The sequence below is a fragment of the Anastrepha ludens genome, chromosome 5 (genome assembly GCF_028408465.1).
Source record: "Anastrepha ludens isolate Willacy chromosome 5, idAnaLude1.1, whole genome shotgun sequence".
Lineage (NCBI taxonomy): Eukaryota > Metazoa > Arthropoda > Insecta > Diptera > Tephritidae > Anastrepha > Anastrepha ludens.
In genome coordinates, this window is record NC_071501.1 from 118,146,505 (window position 1) to 118,167,282 (window position 20,778).

General features: G+C 34.6%; 1 protein-coding gene across 8 annotated transcripts in view; it reads left to right on the forward strand.

The window, feature by feature from the left end:
* Positions 1-20,778, forward strand: part of LOC128864587 (GTPase-activating protein skywalker) — a 111,775-nt gene that overhangs the window by 25,172 nt on the left and 65,825 nt on the right. For 3 of the 8 annotated variants that reach the window (XM_054104332.1, XM_054104336.1, XM_054104335.1), the window contains exon 2: positions 5,002-5,527. In XM_054104332.1, the coding sequence (XP_053960307.1) occupies positions 5,365-5,527 (163 nt within the window). In that variant the 5' untranslated portion in view covers positions 5,002-5,364. Of the gene's footprint in view, positions 1-4,664; positions 5,528-20,778 lie in introns of those variants that run through there. The other 5 variants (XM_054104334.1, XM_054104337.1, XM_054104338.1 and 2 more) reach the window with 3 other exon arrangements.

Here is a 20,778-nt window from a genome sequence, read left to right on the forward strand (position 1 = left end):
ATAATTTTTCCAGGTACGCAAAATTACATTGTATTTTTATTTATAGCCCAATGAATTTTAGTATTATTTTAAAGGTCATTGGTATAGCTCAGCTGTGGAAAAAGTTGAAAAAAAAAATTTAATAATAATAAAAAAATTTTGTCTTACTTTAAGGTTAAAATTATGAAAATAAATCTTTAAGTAAGAAAATTTTTTATTCTTATTTTAACAGTTGCATTTTTTGTTTTTTTTGTCGGACAACTAGCAAGTGCAGCATTCAGACATAAATTAAGTCCATTGTACTACGCTTGGATTTCCTTTTAATTTTCTTTAAAACTACCCGATCTCCGAAGAAATCGGAGTAGACCTTGTAGTGCCAAGGAGCCAAGATGGTCGCTTCTTAACACATCAGTGCCAAAGACCTCAAACTTAATTCGAGCGAAGGTGGGGCAGACGCACAGGAAGAGGTCCGCCGTCTCATTCTCCTCTTCACAAGCTGGGCAGAGTACACTGTCTGAGATGCCCAACCTTTCCATGTGCTTCGCCCACGGGAAGTGGCCCGTCATCAGTCGAACCAGCCGTTTGCTTACCGTGGCTTTGATGGCCGCAGAAGGGAGTGGCAAAACGGGCTCTGGGCCAAAGAAGTTGGCCTCAGAGCCCATCTTAGCTAAGCAGTCAGAGGTCTCGATACCCGCGATACCCACGTGTCCCGGGACCCATGTTAGCATCAGGCTATTATGTCTACCGACATAGTTCAGCCTGGATTTACAGGACTCGACTACGCCTGATGTGGTTGGGGGGATGTCTAAGGCCATAAGCGCAGTTTGGCTGTCGCTGCAGACACATATAGATTTGCCTCTCCATCGGTTTTCCACAACAAAGTTCATCGCTTCTTAAACACCACACACCTCCGTTTGAAACACAGAAGCACGCATTCCAAGAGCAAAGTGCAGTTTTGTCCCGCTGGATTCCACGTAGACCCCAGAGCCGGAGGCCAGAAAACTGTCAGTGCTTTGGATGTCTTTGTTTCAACGTGCCATTTCCATAGGAGCTTACTATCGAGGATTACTCCAAGATATTTAATTTCATTAGATAGCTGGATTGTGACTCGTTTTAGCTTAGGCAGAAGAAATTGTAAGAAAAAAAAAACTTTTGTATGATGGAGATTTAATTTTTATTTTTACATGGGGTTTTGTTTAGTATTTAAATAAGTATTTTGTTGCATGACCCTTATTCTTTAGAATTACAGCACAAGGGTGTTGCCTTGAGTCAACAAGTTTTTGGCATCTTGCAATCGAAATCGAGTCCCATGCGCTCTTTACAGCTTCCCATAGTTGCGTATTAGATGTTGACTTGCGCTGGGCCACTGCCTTCTTGACATCAACCCACAAATTTTCAATAGGGTTTATGTCTGGTGACTGTGGCGGCCATGCCATTACGTTAATCTGACTATCCTCCAACCATCTTTTAGCAGCTTTGCACGTTTGTTTGATGTCGTTGTCTTACTGGAACGTCCAAACAAGCGGCATTTCATCTCTGGCATATCACAGCATCATGTCCTTGAGTATATCTACATATGAAGCGCCAGTCATCATTTCCTTAACCCAATGAATGCGTCCCACGCCTAGCCGAGAAAATCATGCCCAGATCATAATGCTAGAACCACCATGCTTTATAGTTTTTGTTGTATACTTTGGCTGGTATTCGGTGTTAGGTGGTCGTCTTACATATTGGCGCGATCCCTTTCCATCATAGAAGACAATCTTCGACTCGTCCGACCACAAAATGTTGCACCATTTGGTCGAAGGCCAATTTATATGTTCTTTGGTGAGTCGAAGGCTACTAACATTCTGACCGCAACTGTAAATGAATGTACAAAATTTTAAAAAATAATGATAAAAATCATTTTGAACGATAGAAATCTGTGTTTAGACCTCTACGACGCGCTCCATTGCTTGCCTGTTTGTATGCTGCAGCTGCCCAATTCACAAGTGTCAAATCTGATTGACGTACGACGTCATTGGCAAAAATTATAAATCTTCCAATAGGGTGATTAATTTTGTGCCACCTTGTTTATAAGTACTTACACCTACTAATAGCTTTAATAGCTTACCACCTTTGTGTTTGGTAAATACAAAATAGTTTGCAATACTTTCAGCAGAGCGATGCAAGTCACTTGAAGTGACCGCAAATATTTTCATTTCATGTGTTTTCTTTCAGGCTTCTCTTTTCTTGCTCCTCGCAAACCATCACCTTTCAGCTTATAAATAAATTTCCCGATTTCAATAATGAATTTCTGCATGGCACAGCGAATCGAAAATATTACTTTTATTAAAATTCGCGAATAAATAGAATAAAATTAAAAAAAAGAATTCCGGAAAAATTCTATGAAAATTATTAATAAAATGAAAAATGCATATATATATGTATATATACATATACAAGCATACATACAAATATCTACATATTTAGTAGTCGCTTGTTCAGAGGGAGATTCATAAATAGTTTATTTTTTATTTTTTAGAAAGCGAAAGTATAAAACTTTAGTTAGTCATCAATGCTTAAATCTGATAAAAAAAGTTTGGGAATTTTTGTGAATTTATTTTAATAAATATTCTTGTTGGAAAACACCCAAAATATCAGTGGATTTGCTTTTTTTCATTGCTGGATTTTTTATGTGCCTAACTGATGAATGCCTAGTGGCAGCATTCGTGAAAAATAAAATTGTGAAAAGGATACACTTTCGTTAGTCATCAATGCTTAAATGTTTTTTAAAAAAAAGGTGGGAATTTTTGTGAAATTTAAAAAAAAGACTCTTGTTGCAAAATACTCACAATACGACCGAATACCGGCTTTTCTGATTGTTGATTTTTTACGCACATAACTGTGGCAAATGATTTCCAAATTCATTGCAGAATAATGCGATTTAGACAACATTTGAATTAGCAACGCTGTCTATGAGGGAATTTGCTGTATGCTTGCTTACGTTCAAATTAATGCACGAATAAACTTTAATTTCTTTCGAAAAGTTTGTTATACAAATTTAAAGAGGAAAATAACTGGAATTACATTCATATCTACAGTTAGTAAAATAAATTTTAGAAACATTACAAAAAATTGTTATAAGTGCTAAACAAACAAAAATTGTTTAATTAAAAAAAAAAAAACTACAAAAAATCTATGCACAGTGTTTTATAAAAATGATTTTTTTTATACAATTTAATAATTTGTTTATATAATCGTTTTGTTTTTATAAAAATTCTTATACTCTTTTATTTTTTCTTTGGTATTTTTTTGGTATAAATCAATATAATTTTCCTTTTACATATACTTTTTTCTTTTATAAACTCCTTTTTAAACAAACAAAATTTTAAAATTAAAAACAAAACTATAAAAAATATATGCACAGTGTTTTATAAAAATTGTTTTTAATATATTTTTTTTGTATACAATTTTTATACTTTTTTATATTTTTGTTTTATATAATTTTCTTTTTATATATATTTTTTAGTTTATAAACTCCTTTTTATAAAGGAGGAGTTGAGTGCATCAAAAATGCACAGTTTTTATAAACATTTATTGATATTTGATTTGTTGATCTGATATTTTAGATCAGATACATTTTCATGTTCACTGAGAACCGAAGAGCTCAACGTCATACGCAACCTTCTGATTTCCTAGTTTTAGGCTTTTTCGCTTTTTTTTATTCATTTTTAAATTTTAAACAAAATTAAGCAATTGAAAATTATAAATGTTTTTATGAAACGCTATAAAAATGAGATTTTCTAAAACCATTCACAAATACAATAAAAATATTAAGCGAATTAAGTACGATTTTTATGATACTTAATAAAACAGTCGCTCATTCCCTGTAATGCCGCATATTAAGTAACCGTTTTTATTTAAATTTCTAAGAGATTACAAGTCAACAGAGCAAAGCATTCCATGAAATCATAATTAGATACCGACAAGAGTATCAGAAAATTCAGCGTCAAAACAAAAGCTGCGACGTTGTGCTTGGATGACTAAAATTCTAAACGTAAACAAAATACGACGAAGTAAATGAAAATATCAGCTGCTAGTCGTCGTCACCGGTGAATATCACGATTGCGAAGCGCGCGACCTTTATTTACCGGCAAACCAGCACACGAGCAGAGGCAAAGCTTTAAGCTTTTACAATTATATACGCCATCACATTAGTGTGTGTGTGTGTGTGTGTATGTGCGTGCGTGCGCGGTGAGTGTTTGAACATAAGAGAGTGCAAGAGCGGTGGTAGACTAGTAGTCACAATTAGAGAACTTGGGCACTGCCCTCATTTCAATCAACCCTTTGCGAAGGAAGTTGGGGCATCTTCATTTGCATGCAGTATGGCAAAAAGCTTTGTACACCTGAACAATGGCTTGCTGCTCATGTCATTGTCTTGTAATTTGTTATATGTAATTACATCTGTATTTGCTTCTATAATTGCCGCTAATGTTGGTGTTTTATCGATCGTAGCAGCTGATCGCACGTACGTCGCTCGCTCACACATCCAACCAGCAGAGGCCGGCTGATGAATGCGAGCACCGAGCACCGAGCACCGAGCGAGATTAGCAAGTAGCGTAATATTCTGTTGTTGTTAGTGCCTTCTCTTCTGTGTTTGCCTATATACGAGTGCTTGACATATTTTTTATGCGGACTGGTTCTAAATACCGGGACGTTCGGCATTCGATCACTGAGCTAGTCAACGAACAGTAGTACTCAAACGCAGTGGCAGCTAAGGTGGCGCGCGCGCGTTCAAATTACAAATACAACTTAAAATAAAATACGAAAAAAACGGCAAAAATTTTGTTGTTGAAACGAGCGATACAAATTGATCTGATTTTGCTGTAACTAATTAATTTGTGTATTTTTGGGTACCCGTGCGACGACAAATTTCCAAAAAAAAAGAAAAAAGCGAAAACAGCAAATTCTCGAGGATAAAGTGAATGCAAAGCGAATAAAAATATATTAGTTGAGAAATTTTCCTTATTTTAAATCAAGCAACCGCAACCGCAACCGAACCAAGTGCGCAAGTCAAAAGTGAAAATGTGTAGATTGAAAGGTTAAACGTTACACTGTGCGGCGTTCATTGGATATGATACATTTTTGAGCACCGAAAATTTTGTATACAGCAAATTGTGATAATTATGAAAAAATAAGCTTTAGTATTTAGAAAAGTGTGCAAATCAACCGAAATCAACAAAAAAAAAAAAAAAAATTAAGTAAAAAATAAGATAAAAGTATTGTATTTAAAAAAAGTAATAAAACTTATATTTAAACTTATTTTTTTTTTCAAGTGCAATTTACAAATTAAGCAGCTAGAAATTTGTGAAAATAATTTTTTTTTAATAAAAAAGCGCAAAAATGGTTGGCAAAATCATCGCTTTGCGCGACATGGACAATTTCAGTCGTCGCAGCAGCGTTTATGTGGATCCAGAATGTGATAAATTTTTCGAAATGCCGCTTTTTATTGCGGCCAGCACCACAGATATGACAACGAAATGCTATTGTTGGCAATACAGCCCAGGTAAACAACAACAACAATATAAATATTTAAGAACAAAAAACAAAAAAAAAAAATAAAAATCAAAAAACAAACAACAAACAACGCACAGAATAAATACTTTTATTTAAAAAAAAAAAATTTCTTCGGTTATTCGTGCAGTTAGCGCCCAGTGTGGTGGAATTTGTCTGTATGCTGATTATTCTTGCTAGGCTTTAATGCTAATGCGTTTGTTTCTTGTTGAAGAAGCCGATTACGCATCTGTAAATCATTTTTCTTTAAAGTCATTAAGGCTACGTGACTCAAACATTGTGAACTAAATTTTGAAAAAGTTTCTATTTACGAGTTGGACTCGAAAGTTGCGTTTTCCGGCTGCGTAACTGCTTTTGATTGCGTAGAAATTCTCTCAAACTTTCGTCTCATACGGATGCCGACGGCGGCCTTGCAGTTATCTGGCTCAAAGATTCTCCAACGTTGGCAATTCCTTTTAAGATTATTTTTAAGAAATCTTCATCTACGGGCACTTCCTTATATGACTGGAAATGTTATATATGCGAAAGCGAAATGTTTTTGAAGCTGAAGAAAAAATGTTGTTCGTAATTATAGGTCGATTTCCAAGCTATCAAGCATCTCTAAACTGTTTGAATGCATTCTAAAGGACAAAATTTATTTTGCGTTTAAGTCTTTAATTAACCCAAACCAGCATGGTTTTGCCCGCTGGCCGCTCTACAGCTACTAAGCTTGAATGTCATCCAAAGGACTCCAAGTTGATTGTCAGTTGTAATCAGTGTAAATGACTTCTCTAAAGCCTTTGACAAAGTGCCGCATAAGATTGTAGTAAACTAATTAGCTTGATTGGACTTTCGTGCAACCTTTCGGCAATGGCTGAAGTTTTTGTTGACGGGCAGATGGTGCGTGGTAAAAATCGCTGGAGTTTTTTTGAACCACCTTGTTGGTGCCCCCAAGTGAGCATCTTAGGGCCACTTCTTTTTGTCATTTTTATCAATGACATTAGCAAATGTTTTGCTTTTTCTAATTTTCTGTTCTTCCCGGCTGATTGAAGGTAGTCAAAAACTCGTTTTTTATAGATATTTTTTGTGATTTTTTTTTTAAATTAAAATGCGATCGTTTTGATTTTATAGTATGTTATTATTGACTTTAAATAGTACACAAACAAATTTTTTTTAGTGTTGACATATTTTTTTGTAGTAGTGTGGCACCAAAGCAAGCGTCTTAAAAAAAATAATAGGTGGCTTGTCAACAGGATTTTGGCTCTTCAGGACGTCTGAAAGGAAAAAGTTTAAAGTTATTCTGGAGGTTTGTCATTCTGGCTGGTGCTACAATGGGAAAAATAACAAAAAGGCGGATTTTTGAAAAGAGGTATGTTTTTCGGGTGGAAATCAGACTGCAGTATAGTAAAAAAATTTTCCCATCTGTTAAGGACTCAGTGGATGCTCACATTTTTAGCAGATCCTACGCCATTTCTAATGATGTACTACGAAGTGTAACAGAGTTTAAGGATCTTGGAGTATTGATTGTTTGGTTAGCGCTTCCGCACCATTTTGTTGCCACATCCTCGTTACCAACTTGTTTAACAGTTATTTACAGCAAGACTATATCCAGTCTGTGCGGTTTAGGAACCTTATTAGATGGTTGACGTCTAAGCCAGACAGTTGCACGAGACTCTCGATCAGCGGTTTGCCCAGGGTTAACATTCTGTCCTTCCATAGGGCAGGGCATTCACAGAGGAAATGGAAGATTGTTTCCTCTTTGTCCGGTTGTTTACAACTGTGACAGTATGTGTTGTGAGGGATACCCATTTTGGCGGCTTGTTCTTCGATAGACCAGAAGCCAGTTATGACTGCCGTTAGTCTTAGGCGTCCCGTCGTTTCATGTTTATCAATGTTGACGTTTGCTTGAGATTGTAGGTGAGCCATAACGTCCAGCTCATTTTGCATTTCGTCTGGTCTCTCCATCTACAATTTGCGATTCGAAGGTATTTTAGGGAAATTGCGTTCTTGTCCGCACCTAATGGTGTGAATACCGGTACTGCAAGAACGCTATTCATGGCAGATACCCCTCTTGTCAGTTCATCGGCTTTTTCGTTACCTTCAATGTTCCGATGTCTCGAGACCCAAATTAAGGTTACTTTATAATTGTCACTCAAGGTGGTGAGGCTATTCCTACTTTGCTCCACCACTTTGGAGGTTGTTATAGCCGTATATAATTGTGCCAGTGTTACGCGGGTTTCACGGGGAAGCTGGAGGTGTAGGGATCTCTGCTGTAGAGATCTTCGTTGTTGTTGTTGTAGCAGCATAAACGTTCCCCATACTTACATACGGGGAATGCTGCTGGAGTGATAGTCCTTGGCCGGATATAAATCCGGGTCGTTTCGGTAACGTAGAACCGACTGTCGTGGGAACGAGACGGAGATTTTCGTCTCAATCACTGCTGTCGCCATCAATTCAAGAGTGTCTTCGCAAGTGTTCCTAACATATCTCAAATGTATCTTGGGCATTTCAGATGCCCATATCTGTCTTTGCTAAAACCAGTCTTGGTTTTAAAATTATTTGCGTGCTGCCTTATTTTGTTTTTTGTCTTAGTATCCTCCTTAACATTGGCTGGGCACCACCGTAGTCGAATGTGTGACTATCATTCGGTGGCGCCGAGTTCGAAACCCCGGATATGAAACCACAAATGTTAGAAAAAAGGCCTTCTCTCGTCAGGCAATGGCAAACCTCCGAGCGTTTTTCTGCCATGAAAATCTGCTCATAATCTTCTGCCGTTCGGCGGCGGCATAAAAGCTGTAGGTCTTTGCATTTGTGGGGAAACAACAAGACGATGCACGCCGCTAATAGGAGGCGGACCTCGGTCAAATACCCAACAAAGGTTGTATGCGCCAATTACTATTTATATATTATTATCCCCATGGCCATAAGTAATTCGTAGATTTCTTGTAAGGCTTTTCAAACGGCACTTGACGCAACAAGAAAATCAAAATAATAATAACTTAAGGGGGGCCTCTTACCAGTGGCTTCAAAAAAAGGTGTTTTTTCTCAATTTTTTTTCGAAGCGAAAAAAGCGACACACAGGAATAATCTTTTGCATTTATTTGACGGCATTAGTGAAGAGTAATAAACAATTTTTTAACATAAATAAAAAAAACAAAATGGCGGACATATGAGGGATCTCGCACAGCTTCTCGTTGCGCGCTAGTAAAACGGCGTGTAAGATTGCGGTCGCAGTTTTCACCTGAAACACAAAAGAAAAATATTGTCTTATTTGGAAGGCTCTCCCGCATATAATAGACTACTCTTGTATAAAAATATGAAAAAATGAACACACAATTAATTATTGAAAAAAATTGCTTTTTTTCGCTTTTTTTTGAAAAAGGTGTTAAATAACATTAAAAATGATTTTTTTTATTTTGTTAGTTAATTAGTTGCGCATTTTAATTATCTTTATATAGATTATCGGTTTGAAACGATAACTTTCGTCATTTTTTTTTAATCTTACACGCCATTTTTAAAAACATGGTTTTGAGAAAACGTGTTTCAAAGTTTTCAGAAGGTAGACTCACACGAGGGACGGTACGCTGCCTGTAACTCCGAAGTCACTTTGAATTCCGCTATATATTTTCAGGGCATATTCTCCTATAATATATCTATCGATTGCAGTAAAAAAAATCAATTTTTTGAAGCCGACTGATAAGAGGCCCCCCTGAACTTTTTCAGTAATTTCCACCTTAAAGCGTTTCTCACGTAGTTTTCTTATGAAAAGAAATACTAGTGAAGAGTTGTACCAGACAATTCGAAACAAAATAAGAGCAAAAACAAAACACCGAAAAAATTTAAACCAGAAGTTTTCGCTACCTCCGTAAATGTAGTCCAGCCAATATTTCTTAATTTGTATACCCACTAAATTTCTTATTTTTAATTCAATGTTTTTTTGTTTTTACTTTTTATTTACTTCATTCAAGGCAAAGCTTTTTTAATTATAAATACCAATTTAATTCATTTTATTGTTGCTTCTTCAGTCCCAACTAAACTTCTTAAAGACTTGCTTTTCGGAGTAAGTATCTATTTGGTAGAAAAATTAGAATTGCAAATCACTTTTTACGCCTGTTTTATCATTTTTTAGACTGAATTGTGTGTACACAAACATATCTACTTGTACAGGGTTGGCCATATTAAACTGACCCATGTGATTATTAAAAAAATATGGAAAAAGAAACATTTTTTTGTGTTTCATTGTGAAAAACATTTAATTTAGTTCAAGGAGATTCGTTTACATCACTTTTTGAATATGATATCGCGCAAGTGGTCGCCCTTAGCTCGTATAGCGTAATGTGCCCGTTTTTCGGCGTTTTCCATAGTTTTGGCCAGCGTCTCGGCCGATATGGCGGCTATTTCCCGTCGGATATTGGCCTTAAGTGCGCCTAGTGTCTTTGGCTTGTTGACGTAAACCTTAGATTTCAAATAGCCCCAAAGAAAAAAGTCCGGTGGCGTCAAATCCGGTGATCGTGGCGGCCAGTCAAAATCGCCGCTTTTTGATATCAAACGGCCAGGGAACAAAGTCTTCAATAAGTTGACGGCGGCTCGTGCTGTGTGTGGTGGTGTGCCATCTTGCTGAAACCAGAAGTGCTCCATACCATTTTCACGAACAATCGGCATCACAAAATCGGTTATCATGGCCCGATAACGCTCTTGATTGACGGTCAATGGTTGGTGTTGACCATTTTCAAAGAAGAACGGCCCAATGACCATATCAGCGCAAATGCCACACCAGACTGTAACTTTTTGGTCGTGGAGAGGTACCTCTTCAATAATTTGAGGGTTTTCAGTGGCGTAGAAACGGCAATTTTGCTTATTTACGGTTCCGTTCAAGGAGAAATGGGCCTCATCACTCATAATGATTTGATGACGTTACGTTTTTACAATCGAGAAAGAATTTTGAATGTACAGCTGAACAATTTCAGCGCGTTCTATTGGGGTGTACTGTTTCATGGTATAAATCTCCTTCGACTGACGCTTCCAACGCGGTATGTCATTAGCTGATCTGAAATTACAGTAAAAAGTTATAGGGTTACTCAATGGGTCAGTTTAATATGGCCAACCCTGTATATACTCTGCTGGTACAATATTTCTCTAGTGTACGTGAGTGTATACGGAGCATCATAAAAAGTGCTGTTTGCACCAAAAGCACACACACACACACACACACACACACACACACAGAAACATGTATGTCGATATACCAAATGATACGCCTATAAAAAGTGATTGTTAAAATTTGTATACAAATTTTTTTATGGATTTGATAGCGTTAATTTTAATCACGTGTTAATTATGCTTGTAAAAAATAAGAAAATAAGAGTAAATGAAGTGCCTTCACGTATTTTAATAGAACTCCGAATTGCGCTGCTTCCACTCAACCGACATGAGGAACGCATTCCGCATGACATATGAATAATTTTTCTTTTGCCGCCGCACCAAGAAAGACAGGATTAGGTTGTTAAGCTTTGATATCTTAAGGAGGCAGATACCTGTAAACGGCCATATTTTCCTGATTTTCATTAGAATTATTTAAAATGAAGAAGTCAATATATTTTTTTCAAAATTGGCATACAGTTTACTTATACATTAAAATAATATAAAAAAAATTTATTTTAATCAATTAAAATGGCGGATGTACACTCAATTCTTCCAGGAAGGTCGCAGCGGGGTTTCTCAATCGGCGGGAATTGTAGCATCGGCGTCAGTGACCTGAATACAAAAAACCAAAAATGTCATAATTTCTGTATGAATTAAAAACAAATGAAAAAAAAAATTCACGGAATAAAATGCTTAAAAAATGAATTTTGAGGTGAATTTCCTACTACATATTTTTGCTTCGAAAAAATTATTTCTTCAAAATTTCAGGGAGATCGGTCAATAACTTTTCGTGTTATCGTGTACTCCAATTCGAAAAATATAGTTTTAAGAGAAATGCGTCTTAAGTTTCAATACATGAAAATGCAATGATTTTTGTGACTTATCGATTAATCAGCAATTCCAGCGCCATTTAATTGTCCTTCTGAAGTCTCGTAGAACTCATTCTGTTCAATTAGTTGCTGTTGACGAGCTTTACGTGCTTCTTTAGTGGTTAATGAGCTGAGCCGATTTCTTTAAATCACTCTCTTTTCATCCAGTTTTTCGGCGTAAGATTTACATTGTCGGCCAATTATTATATATATTTGTGAAGTTCATTGTTTATCCTTCATTGAATAATCCAGCGGCATTGTATAAGAGCATTTCAATAATTTTTGACCCTCAATGTAGGTGTTTTGGAGCAAGACGCCAAACGGTAGAGTTGAAACTCTCATTTGCGTTTTGCGTGTGACCACCCAAACATCTTTCGAGCAATTCATCTCGTGATAAATTTAAAAATATTGGCTCTACGTGCTGCTGACTATCTGGATGTAGTGGTACAGGGTGATTAAAATTTTCTCCAGAGGCTTTAGCTTTTTGCCATTTGCACCAGCTGTCAGGACCAGGTGGATGGTACTCTCAACATTTCTACGAATAGCTAATAAATTTACGTTTATGCGGGCGTGATGCCCGAGTTGATGTATTTTATAATCTCCTTTAGATAAGAACTCATTTTGATATTTATATTTAGAAGTAGTTCTGTACTGAATGAGCTCCAAAACTAAAGTGAAGAAAACTAACAGCAACACCGGATCTTTCCGGCACAAACAAACTCTCTAGCAACTGTAATGCTGTATATTTACTTGAAATTTGTCAATAAAAATATTTTAAAACATCTGTTCATACAAATTTTCAATAATGGACAGGTAGAAAGGTGAAGAGATTCAAGAGACAGGTAAAAAGTCGGCAACGTAACTATACCTCTCTCAGCGCCCGAACGCAAAGAATAGAGTCGTCACGGTTGACGATCTATAATATAAGAAATACTTAAATTTACGTTCTAACATTTTTTTGACATATTCTTAAAGGATTATATTAACATTTTATGCAAAAAAAAAATTGTTTTTCGAAATTTTACAGGTAGTAAAATTAAAAAATACTCACTTACAGGAAAAATTTATCACTTCATAAAAATTAAGTTCCGTATATCAAAGGTGATGGAATGAGAATTCAAATCTTGATTTTTGGCTTTCAGGGTCGTAACGGTTCATTAAGACGATAATTTTCTTTAAATGATTTTCAACAAAGAGTCCCAAAGTGTCTTAATACTAGAGGGGAACATCAAAATTAGCTTTCTTCAGCATACGAATATATGTATATGAGCAACAAATCGTTCCTGTGAGCAGTTCAACCAAAAGTAATATATTATTCTCAACATTTTTCTACGACCAGCAAATGTGCTAGTAGAGCTTTAGCCGAATATTGCATGCGGAAAAATGAGAAAGCCAGTGCTGTTGGAAATCTCACGAAGTCAGTAGTGTATACTATTTTTGAATGTCTTTTAGATTATTTTTGCAAGTTTGGTAGTTCGGGTTACAAACTAGCATCAGTTGTAAAAAGCATAAAAGCATGTAACATATGTAAGCAAACAGGCTAAAAGCATTCTGCATTCAAAATGTATTAACGTAAATCCATCATCGTCATCATTTCGCGCTACAGCTCTGTGTGAGCTTTGGCCTGCTGCACAAAATGTCTCCTTTTGCCCCGATCCTTGGTTGATGCTTTCCAGTTGTTGAATTTGTGTTTCTCCATGTCGTCTTCTAGTTCGTAAATCCATAGAGAATCAACAAGTCGCTCAAATTTTTTTTACACTTTAATAGGGCGAGTAGTTGCATTTGGCTCTAAAAAGGAACTATTAAACCTTTATATTTATTTATTATTTAGCCAAATGAACGAAATTCTTACTTAACTACAGAGCACAACTTCTTGAAACTATTTAAAAGTAAGCATATGATAGACTGCAGACACCTCTATAAAGCAGTGAAGTGTCCAAAATAGGAACATCATTTAACTCAGATAGGCCACTAGTCACAGGAGCCTGCCCATAGATGTTTTTTGTGAGCAGTGTTTGAAAAATTGTGAGATTATAGTCACTAATATTCAAAAATCTCTTGTTTTGGTATCTAAAAATTGTCTCGTTAGTAATACAGACCAGCAAAATGCAACTTTTTTTGCTTGAATGAGATATCATCTGGTCTAACTGAACTATGTTTTGCGTGCTGAATACGACTCGAACGTTTTCTACCACGAGTGCCCTAAAAGCACGACGTGTTTGAAAATACTAAGCATAGCGTTTTGTACAATTTTTGATACATTTTAGAATTGATTTCTGATTGCCTTCAATTTTCTTTCTTAGTACATAGAATTTGAAGAGTGCATTTTGCTATTTAAAATAAATTGAAAGTCAACATTGATGAGCTGCTGCTAGTGCGCTTTTCACTTCTCTCCGTTTGGTTACTCACCTACTATGACCTGCACTGCGTATACGCAACCAAACGCCAGCAAACATTCAGAAGGCATGCGATGACTTTCAATTTGCTTTAAAGCAAAGCGATTATCTGTTTATGTTTTTCACAGCTGCTGGGGAACTGATTTATCCAGCTTTAATGGCTTTAATCAGCTATAACTGTCGCTGCGGCACAGTATGTTAAAAGAGGGATATTTTCGGCAAAATTGAGAATAGTTCTTTGCTATTATTTTGTATTTTTGAATTATTGGAAGGAAATGAATTCCTCAAATACCACTCTGTACCTCCTTATATCTTCAAACAAAACAAAACAAAAAAACAGAAAATAAAAAAAAGTTAAAAACTCAGGAGTGAAATTTTTATAAAAAATGAAAACAATATTGTAAAATAATAAACAAAATTTAGAAAAATGTATGTAAAACTAAAAAAGACTTAAAAAACAAAAATTATACAATAATTAAAAACCAAAAAAAAAAAGACACAAAAACTTAAAAAAAAAAATTGTTAAAACAAAAATAAAGAAAAAAAAAATGTAAAAAAATTCTTAATATGAATTAAAAAAAAATTGTAAAATAATAATAAAAAAAAATTAGAAAAATGTATGGAAAAATTTAAAAAAAAAAAATTATAATAAAAAAAAACAATGTAAAAGAAAAAATTTGTTAAAACAAAAATAAAAATAAAACATGTATTAGATAAAACAAAAACACAAAAAAACAAAAACAATACACTAAAAAAACTAAATACAAAAACTACCAAAAAAAAAAATAAAAAATAAAATTTTAAGTAAAAAAAAACCGTAGGATGCTCGGGTCTGAGTCTTCATATAGTCCAAACCTAGCTCGCGTTGTATTCAAATTATTGATTATCTATCTGCTTACGCTTACCTAATAAGTCAGCCGAGAGCGACTGTGAAAGTGAAGTTCTAAATTCTGTTGACAAAAAAAAAAAAATTAAAAAAACAAACCATTATTAAAAAAAAGAATTACAAAAAATAGATAAAAAAAGATTAAGAGCTAAAAAAAATAAAATAAAATAAAGAAAAATTATAAAAATGTTACAAAAATTTAAAAAGAAGTTCAAAAAATTAAAACAAAATTAAAAAAAAAAATTATAAGAAAAGATTAATATAAAAAAGTTAAAAAAAAGTATGTAAGAAAAAAATCAAAAACCAAAAAGTGAAAAAAATCTAACAAATTTTAAACAAATTAAAAAACTGCAGAAGTTTAAAAAACTAAGAACATTAAAAAAGTTACGAAAATTAAAAAATTTGTTTTTTTGCAAAAAGTAGTAACAAAATTACAAATATTTTAAAAAGAGCTAAGAAAAACTTAAAAGTTAAAAAAAGAAAAATTAATCAAAGAAAACTAATTAATTAAGGAAAAAAGGGAAAATAAATAAATTAAATAAATAAAGAAAATAAAAACCTAAAAAACTTAAAAAAAAAAGAATACAAAAAATTCTGCCGATAAATGTTTCCCTCCTTTCTCAGCTAGTGGATCAGACAAAGCAAATTGAAATGCCAAGTGTACTTTTTAACATACTTTTTAAGCTCTTTGAATAGTTAAGCTGTAGTATTATATTTAAATTATATCCATATTTCATGAAAATAGTTATTTATAAATATATAGCGGGTATTTAGGCCGAGCTGCTCTTTACTTTATACCCTATAAATGGGCCCTCCCTAGGCAGCTTCGCCCTGTCTGCAAGCGGATTTTTTTTGTTTTGGTGTTTTTTTTTTTGTTTTTGTCTTGTTGATGTTTTCTTTGGTTTGTTTGTTTTTTTTTCGTTATGGATTGCCCAAAAAATACAGTTGTCGGATAGTGGAATTCGCAGCTGGTGCCAAATTATAGTCAGTTGGCTCGAGATGCCTATAAACTCCTGCCTTCTTGAGATGCTAATTAAATACTGGCATCAGACTCAAAGTCTTATTCACAAAAAAGTAATACGCAAAGCATATTTTTATCAATCAAACTTCATTACACATTACGAAAGTTTTGAATAAATGAAACCTTCATTTAATTATATTATAAAGGGTGTTTTTTTTAGAGGTTAGGTTTTCAAGATGAAATAAAACGTATATAATTTAATGTTATGGCCAAGAATTTAGCTTTATTATAAAGATAAGGGTTTGCCATTATGTTTTAAAAAAGATTTCGGGCAAGTGGCCGCCGCGGCTGGCTCGAATAAATTCCAGCCGAGAGGCCCACTTTTCGACCACTTTTTGCAGCAATTGGGGCCGTATGTCAGCAATAACGCGCCGAATATTCTCTTCCAAGACGTCAATCGTCCCGGGCTTATCTGCGTAGACAAGCGACTTCACATAGTCCCACAAGAAATAGTCCAGCGGTGTTATATCGCACGATCTTGGAGGCCACGCCACAGGTCCACGGCGCGAGATAATGCGCTCACCAAAAGTTTCCTTCAATAAATCGATTGTTGCGTTGGCTGTATGGCATGTAGCGCCGTCTTGTTGGATCCAAAGGTCGTCCACCTCAACATCGTCCAATTCAGGCACGAAAAAGTCATTAATCATGGCTCTATAGCGCTCTCCATTGACTGTAACATTATGGCCGGCTTCATTTTTAAAGAAATATGGACCAATGATTCCCTCTGCCCATAGAGCACCCCAAACAGTGACTTTTTGAGGATGTAACGGCGTCTCAGCAATGGCTTGTGGATTATGTTCACTCCAAATGCGACAATTTTGCTTATTGACATACCCATTCAACCAAAAGTGAGCTTCATCGCTTAACAAAATTTTCTTGTGAAAATCGGGTTCGGTGGCCATCTCGTTTTGGGCCCATTCACCGAACGTGCGACGCGCTTGATGGTCGTTCGGCTTCAATTCTTGCACGAGTTGGATTTTGTAAGCCCGCAAACCAAGATCCTTCCGCAAAATCTTCCATAAAGTGGATGGGCACATCTCCAATTGCTGCGCGCGATGGCGGATGGACTCATTCGGGTCTTCTTCGATACTCTGCTCCACAGCAGCAATAGCGTCTTCGGTGCGCACTGTACGACGTCTCTGAGGATGCGTATTATCCACTAGAGCAAACGTGGTGCGAAACCGATCCATGGTTAATCGAATTAGTGACTCTGATGGACAATTATGTCGACCGAATATTGGACGCAGCGCGCGATGCGTCCCGCGAATCGAACCATTATTTTCGTAATAAATTTGCACGATTTGCAAACGTTGTTCAGGTGTAAGTCTATTCATTATGAAATGGCAAACCAAACTGAGCATAAATCAAGTGGAAGCTGTCAAAAAGACCATCTACGAAAAAAGTAGTGCTAACTTGAAAACCTAACCTCTAAAAAAAACACCCTTTAGTATAAATGGCGCTGAGCTAGAAACTCTTGGTTAGTGCTACTAGCTTACTTTAAGAACTCTAAGAAATCATCACTGAAGTTGCTAAATCATTCTTATTTTCTTCCATGTATTTCATTTACGACACCCCCAATAGCAATTTAAAAAATTCAATAAATAATACAAAAAATAAAAAATAAGCAAATGTTGCCTTCACTTGTGTACCTAATTATTTTTTCTCCGCTGTGCTCACTTGTTTCCATTTCCTTCTGATTTAATTTGCTTCAAGCTTTCCTTGTTTATTTCGTTATAATTTAATCATTTCAATCTCAACCACTGTGTGATACATTTTTTTTCTACCTGCAAATCTGAATTGCCTTAATGACATAATAAAGTGGCATTTAGCTCGTTAATAACTGCTCTCGGTTAAATTGTAAAATAAAATAAATAAAACATTTGTTTTTTTAAATATCAAATTAATAGCACCAGTCGTAGGCGAGAAACAAAGACAACAATACAGTTTAATATAAATATTAGGTGAAGTAAAATGTTCTCAAAGATTTTCGCTTCATTTCGGCTGTGAAATTTCCATAAAAAAAAGTAATAATTGGCGCGTACACTTCTGTTGGCCGAGCTCCTCCTCCTATCTATGGCTTGCACCTTGATATTTTTCCACAAGTGGAGAGCCCTGCAGTTTTAATGATATAAAGTATGAGCATATTTTTCATGATAGAAATATACTCGGAACTTTGTCATTGCCTGTCGAGGGGCGACCGCTATTGGAACACACCTTTTCTATCGATTGGAAAAATTTTAAATTCGTGAAATTTTCTTACACTGCGTTAAATAACTGTATTACTAGGATTTATTAACAATTTGTTTGTTGCTCATTGAATTTTAATAGTTTTATTTACAAAAATATAATTCACATCTCCTATAAATCCACGTTTCAAACTTTGTCTAAAAAATAAAATATTGTATACACTTTTTTTTTATCAAAAGTGCAGAATTTTTAGAAAGTTTTCGTGTAAGCAATTTTAAGCCCACTTAATGCTAGTAAAATAAAGTGCAAGTTTCAAGTAGCTCTAAAATCACGTTGATTTTTGACAATTTTTTTTGCTGATGGTGTTGGGTGTTTTCTCATTCGTTTTGTAGAGAAAAAGTTGCACTATTTCTTAATTTTCACAAAATTTGAAACTTGGAATTAATATATGGTGTTTGCAGGAGAATGAGCTGTTTTGTTGTAAAAAAGTAAATAAAAACTTAAATATTTTTTTAAATAAACTTTTTTTTTGCTTTTATTTTTTAACAATTTTGATTTTTTTTAATTTTTATCTAATTTAAATAATTTTTTTATGATCGCAAATAAAGTGTCAAAACTTGTCAATAAGCCTTGTGCTATAAATATTTTATAAATTTAAATATTTCTTTAAAATCAAATTTTTTTAATAATTTTTTTTTTAATTCTTTTTAATTTAAATAATTTTTTTATGATCACAAATTAAGTATCAAAACTTGTGCTATAAATATTTTATAAATTTAAATATTTTATTAATTAAATTTTTTTAATAATATTTTTTTTAATTCTTATTTAATTTAAATAATTTAGTTATGATCACAAATTAAGCGTCAAAACTTGTCAATAAGTCTTGTGCTATAAATATTTTATAAATTTAAAAACTTTTTCGAATTTAATTTTTTTTATAATTTTTTTTTTGAATTCTTATTTAATTTAAATAATTTTTGTATGATCACAAATTAAGTGTCAAAACTTGTCAATAAGTCCTGTATTTTATAAATTTAAATATTTTTTTTTTAAGTCAAATTTTTTTAATAATTTTTTTTTAAATTCTTTTTTAATTTAAGTAATTTTTTTATGATCACAAATTAAGTGTCAAAACGTGCCAATATTTATTTATCGCAGTGTAGTTATAATTATCCTAAAACAAATGCTTTCAAATACTTTCCGCCTTATCTTGAATTCCCGAGCAATGGAAAAACTGCACACTTACCGTTCCGACACGCTTACTTCTATGATTTTGTCTATATTTTTAACGATTTTCAACGTCGGCCATATGCCCAGAAATGAATCGTTGTCATCATCCTAGTGCTATGGCATTCGATGCTGTAATGCATCCATAAACATCAAAAATTGTGTTTTGAAAAGCTGTAACACACAACTGACTGCAACAAACACAAAACTGTTTACTTTTTTTCACCTTTAAATCTCCATATACTCGTATTATTACCTGAGGCATAGTTTACACTGTGCGATATGCCTCACTAAAGACTTATGAAGCGGAAAATATTCGAAACTTTTTACTTCACCTAATAAAATTTTGAAACCTGACCGCTGTATAATAATCACACAATGCAATTAAAGCAATAAAAGCGAAAAATCGTATTTAGCGGTTAGGCGTAAAACCACTCCACAACAAATGCACATACACATATGCACACATACAAGAGCAGTGCAAATTACAGTATTGCATTATAGCGTAGATTTCATAGAAGATGGTGTGTAGCGCGGCAAGAGGCTGGTAAGCCGCAGAAGCGGCTGGCTGCCGAGAAAATTAGCGGGCGTGTGCAATGCCTCATCTCATCGCTGTGTAAGGAAAACTACTTTTTTCTTTTAATTGTGATGTTAGAGCAACGATATGATATTGTGTGAAACTACGTACATAGGTAATGCAATGACTTTTTAACTCCTCTAGTAAGGGAATGTGTGTGTGTGTGCATGTGTGATAAGTAGAACTAACTGCCGTGCTGCCACTCACAAACTCGTCGGCCGACTAACTTGTTACATGGGTGTCATATTTCACAAATTACTTAGCGACCCCCCTAAGCCCAGTTCGTTTGCAGCTACTATTGAGTTGTTGATGTTGTGAAAAATCCGCTAATGAAAAGCGAAAAAGTGCATAAAAAAAGTACAAAGGTGACCGGAGTGTGTGAGATATGAGTTTATTGCTCAATACCAGCGCACGCTGAGGCACTTGTTGTTTTCGGAGAACTGACTATACTTCCCGTGCTTTGTTAGATGTTTCACAACGATTGGGCTTTACTCCTTCAATTTTTGTTGTATGTTGTGATGTAGTCCTAAAAATTAAGGGGCTTACAGTTTTGTATTGACTCCGAATGGTAATATGATTTTCATCAGAAGATTTTTTGCAGCTAAATGCATTTGGAGGTTTGCCATTGCTTACCTACCGTAGGTCGACCACTAAAATATACAACTTTTTCTATTATTTGATGCTCCATATCCACATGTTTGAGTCCGGATACGCCAAATAGTAATCACGCAAAAACATTTTCGCCATTTTCTTTGCTTGCTTTGTTGGGCGCTTGACGAAAAATTTGACTGTGAAAGCAACCACAAAATTATCGAGTGTGAGTTAAAATTCGCCAGGCTGTATCTCTTACTATTTAATAGGACTATGAATAAGTTCGTTTCGGTTTTACAACAGATGGCGTAACTTGATTATTATTCCATCGATCCACATTTCCAAACATTCATTGGAGAGCTACT